Below are 4,825 nucleotides of genomic sequence, written 5' to 3' on the forward strand. Positions count from 1 at the left end.
TCATACACCGCCTTGAGAATTGCGATGATTAGGTAGGAATAGTGCTGAATCATGTTCGGTATTGGTTTCACTGGGGTAAAGTGTGTAGCTAGGTCGGAACGAGGGGGCTGGCCAGTGGATTTCTGTTTCCGGAGACAGATATACACCACGCACACGTGTTTAGCCAGCTCCTTGAGCAAGCGGGTTTTACCGGTCATTGTCGGGCCGATGATTGAAGTGTAGGGTGCTTTGTATGCATCTTTTTTCCATTGACCTGCATAAAGTTGTAGAGTTTCTAGGGTTGGGATAACAATAAGATCGTGTCCCTGATATTCTGCGTCGAACCCTTGCTGGACGATTTCGGTCGACCAGTTGATCTGTGGTGTCGCAACTATCTGTTCGGCGGCGCTGGGAAACCCCAGTGCAACAAGCATCTCTTGATCAGTCAATACAGAAGCGTCGCGCTCGGGGAATCGGACAAAGTAGGCACGCCGGATCAGTGTCTTCGTCCTATCGACATGGTCTTTTTCGTTTATTCCAAGCTCCTTTTGGAGCAATTTCCAGGATCCCGTTTCCCCTGCGGTAAAATCGCTCCAGCGCAAGGCAACAATTGCGCGGCGTGCTGTGGCCAGGTTCACAAAGTCAAACACACTGGCTAGTTGGTCGGTGTGTTCGTGCACCTTTTCCACTTCAGATTTTTTTAGGAGTATGAACTAAGATCAGTTTCTATTCTGTAGCTCGTAATCAACCAAAAAGAATCACTTACGTCCAGCAGTGTCAAGAAGGTTTTTCCAAAGATCGTCTGGTTTCACGTGTTGGGAGTGGATTTCCACAAAGAGCTCGCGTTTTTCCTCAATTTTTGATGACGTTTGTGCCGCGTCGAGTACATTTTTGGCGGGAGCGGGGGAACCTTCAATTTCAGCAAGCATCTGATCTCCATCCAATTTAGAAGCGTCGCGCTCGGGGAATCGGACAAAGTAGGCACGCCGGATCAGTGTCTCCGTCCTATCGACATGGTCTTTTTTGTTTATTCCAAGCTCCTTTTGGAGCAATTTCCAGGATCCCGTTTCCCCTGCGGTAAAATCGCTCCAGCGCGAGGCAACAATTGCGCGGCGTGCCGTGGCCAGGTTCACAAAGTCAAACACCCTGGCTAGTTGGTCGGTGTGCTCGTGCACCTTTTCCACTTCAGATTTTTTTAGGAGTATGAACTAAGATCAGTTTCTATTCTGTAGCTCGTAATCAACCAAAAAGAATCACTTACGTCCAGCAGTGTCAAGAAGGTTTTTCCAAAGATCGTCTGGTTTCACGTGTTGGGAGTGGATTTCCACAAAGAGCTCGCGTTCATCGTCAGTTTTTGATGATTCGGGTTTGGCTGGAGTAGCTTTCGATTTCTCCCTTAACTGCTGAGGTCGGACATGGAGATTTCAACATGTACATACGTATGTAGGAAGCAGAGGGGAAAACTTACTGGGGCCATGGGGACGGGGAAAATCAATCGGAGGGCGAGAAAACTGGACTGAGCTGGATCTGATGCAAGCGAGGGAGTCACTTGTAGATGTTGGTTGTTGTTGAAGGTTGAGAGGTCAAGAGCTGTCAAGAGAAGTATTGGTGCTGCGAAGGATTGCACTGCGTTCGGCCGGTTTCAGCTCGAGGTGCCATCGACGCCCCGGGGGAGGATCGGTTGGCGAGACTTTCCGCTGGGAGATCACAGCCGACCCGCCGAGGACGACCCAGCGACAGCGACTGAGAGCATCTCCGACGGACTCGCTACACTACACCACTGTTCGCAGTCGACGCAAGCTTAAGGTAGAAGATTGTGTCAGCCCGACCTCCCCAACCCCACCAAAAAAGTTTGGTGGCCGACCTGATGTCTCTACGCGGGAGGCCGTCGGAGCCGCAGTCGGCATATCTACCGATGTTGGCCTTGCATTAAGGTCCGACATCGGCATATCATCTGCGTAGGCCTTGCGCAATGACACTGCATCAACACAATTTTGACGCAGGCCCGACGCAATAGGAAATTCATTGCGCCGGGCTTGCGCAACGCCAAATTCATTGCGCCGGGCTTGCGCAAGGCAGAATGCACTGTGCAATGCCTGCGCAAGGCGAGCTTAACTAGGCCTCGGCGGGAGCGGAAGCGAGCAGCGGAGCTGTCCACGCCAGTGGAGGCCTGTACCTTAAGTCGAAATTCTCGCGTGATGAGTTTTTCGATTTGGCCTGAAAACTGCCTTTTTTTGCCTTCTTCCTCCTGTACCCGCTTCATTGCTCACATCCACCAATTTCCTTGCAAGCCACTAATAAGGCCCCGTTTGGCACCGATATAATTATAGGTGATATAATCGCTGATTAAGTCAATAAAAAATAGAAAATTCAACATAAAGCCTCCAAATTTTTTTTGTAGGCAACCTACAGTGCTGGTCTCTTCAACTTTGAAATCAGATTCAACTGATTCAGCCATCTTCAGCACCATAATACCATTATATCACTTTTGACCAATATGAAGTGATATATTGGTATTATGGTGCTGAAGATGGCTGGATAAGTTGATTCTGGGTTCACAGTTGAAGAGACCAGCACTGTAGGTTGCCTACAAGAAAAATTTGGAGGCTTTATGTTGAATTTTGTATTTTTTATTGAATTAACCAGTGATTATATCACCTGTATTTATATCAGTGCCAAACGGGGCCTAAGATTTAGATTTTCCAAAACAGGATACATACTTAGTTACGATCAAGAACGGACCTACGATAGAAGCTTAATCCCTAGGATCAAGATCGTATCGCCGGTTTCTCTTTAAATTATCCGATGTGTATTTCGCTTTCTAGTTGTAAGGCCTATTGTCCATAAATGGACCTTCACTATGCGCGCAACAGGTTGTTTTCTCTCTGTCGCAATATTTTTGTTTCTTCCTTTTCATCAAACTTTTGGAACATAATCATTAAAATACTCTTAAATCCCATCTATGATACTTAGTGTCTCGTGAGATCTTGCCCTGGTTATCAAATAGCTTGTCTGTGATATTCTGAAACAATCTGTTTCTGGCACACGTAATATTCTAGTCATTACAATAATATTGCAATCTTCAAAACTTAGTTTTTTCTTTTTCTTTATACAAATCTACCGTTCTTCAAATGGATGTTAATCAAGACAAACGAGTTCAAAATTTGGCCGCCCTCTCCAATCTTCAACTTCATCATCAAACGGAAGCTCAAACTACATCTGCTCAAGTTCACTCACTTCAAACGGACGTCAATACACCAGGAAAAAAAAGTAGTCACTTGATGGCAAGTGACATGACACAGCTTTGTTTTCAGCTCCAACACTGCTCCAATGCTGCTCCTCTCCACCAGCACATCTGGGGCTCACATGATAGGTGTCAGGATCAAAGCACTCAATGTGAAAAAACCAGATGATGCTCAGTTTTGTCCCTGGCCCAGCTGATACTCAGCTTTTACCCTGGCTCAGCTGATTCTCAGTTTATCCCCTGGCCCAGCTGATGCTCAGCTTTGGAACTGGCCACCTGATGATCATCTTTGGCCCTGGCACAGCTGATGCTCAGCCTTGTCTATGGCTCAGCTGATGCTCAGCTTTGGCCCTAGCATAGCTGATTTTCAGCTCTGGTCCTGTCCAAGCTGATTCCCATCTTTCTCCCTGGCCTGGCTCAGCTGATGCTCAGCAAGCTGAGCATCAGCTGGCCAGCTAGCCCAGGACTGGGCCAAAGCTGAGCTGCTCAAGCATCAGCTGGGACAGGAATAGGAGAAGGCTGAGCAAGGACTGGTACAAAGCTGAGCATTAGCTGCGCCAGGACTAGTATAAAAAGCTGAGCATCACCTGGGCAAGGAATGGTCAAACGGCTTTATTACAATTCTGAGAGTGAGCTGCATGAAAAAGCTGAGTATGAGATGGGCAGAAAAGCTGAGTATGAGCTTGGTGCCAAAGCTGAGTATCAGCTGGACAGAACTGAGGATCAGTTGGGCTCATCAAAAACTGAACAGGACCTCCTTGGTAAATTTTGGAAGTTGAGGAGATGGTTGGGAGATTGGGGTAGATAGTGAATAGATATTGGATAGATGGTGGGTAGCTGGCTGGAGCTGGTGTAATGTCACTTGTCATCAACTGACTATTTTATTTTCCTGGTGATAACATCAACCTATCACTTCAAGATATATCTCAACGACTTCTCCTCTTCCATCAACAACTCAATAATATTCAAGCAGCCCCACCACCACCACCACAACAACAACATTCGGATGTTGGAGTGATGACTCATGCTTCTTTTTTGGGTAATCCAAAGGAAATCAACAAATTCTGTTAAGTTTCACACAACTAAGAGGTTTATCATTTCTTGTAAGTGAGAGGTCAATCCAACAAACTTGGAGACAGAGATAGAAATGAAAGACAATTGTGTACCTAAGAGCAGACCCGCTCGGTACTGGGTGAAAATGAGATTTAGTAAATCTAGAGCGCTACAATGTAGCTGGAGAAACCTTTGGGTTCCGAGAGCTAACAAGATTTATCTTGTCAGTAAACACGCTCCGCTGGATGCGCTGGTAAGAAAGATAAATCTTACTTAGGCTTGTGGGTCTTGTTCCTCAAGATTCGCCAATACGAGCTAAGAGTGATCTGGAACCGTGGTTGTCTGTCACTGTGCACAGGAAAAACCGTCAGTCTGAAGTCATTTATGACTATGGCACTGCAGCGATAATCTTACCTCCGTAGTTGGGGTTAGAGATTCTATCACTGAGGCTGAAACCTTGTCGGTCTTGGGCGTCGGATACAAGTGGGCTGCAAGATCATAAAGATTCTCTAGTAAGCTCCATCTGTCCTAGCTGAGGCTATCCCAACG

The 4,825-nt window shown here is 46.5% G+C and overlaps 1 protein-coding gene across 1 annotated transcript; it reads right to left on the reverse strand.

Moving 5' to 3' along the window:
• PtA15_2A50 (uncharacterized protein) lies at nt 1-1,732 on the reverse strand (the record flags this gene model as incomplete). Its single annotated transcript, XM_053166536.1, has 6 exons — nt 1-122; nt 254-667; nt 746-1,162; nt 1,241-1,382; nt 1,448-1,605; nt 1,696-1,732. The coding sequence occupies 6 exons, from the start codon at nt 1,730-1,732 to the stop codon at nt 1-3; spliced, it is 1,290 nt and encodes a 429-aa protein (XP_053017294.1).
• Between the last annotated feature and the right edge of the window lie 3,093 nt (nt 1,733-4,825).

Source organism: Puccinia triticina, chromosome 2A (genome assembly GCF_026914185.1).
Source record: "Puccinia triticina chromosome 2A, complete sequence".
NCBI classification, from domain to species: Eukaryota; Fungi; Basidiomycota; class Pucciniomycetes; order Pucciniales; family Pucciniaceae; genus Puccinia; species Puccinia triticina.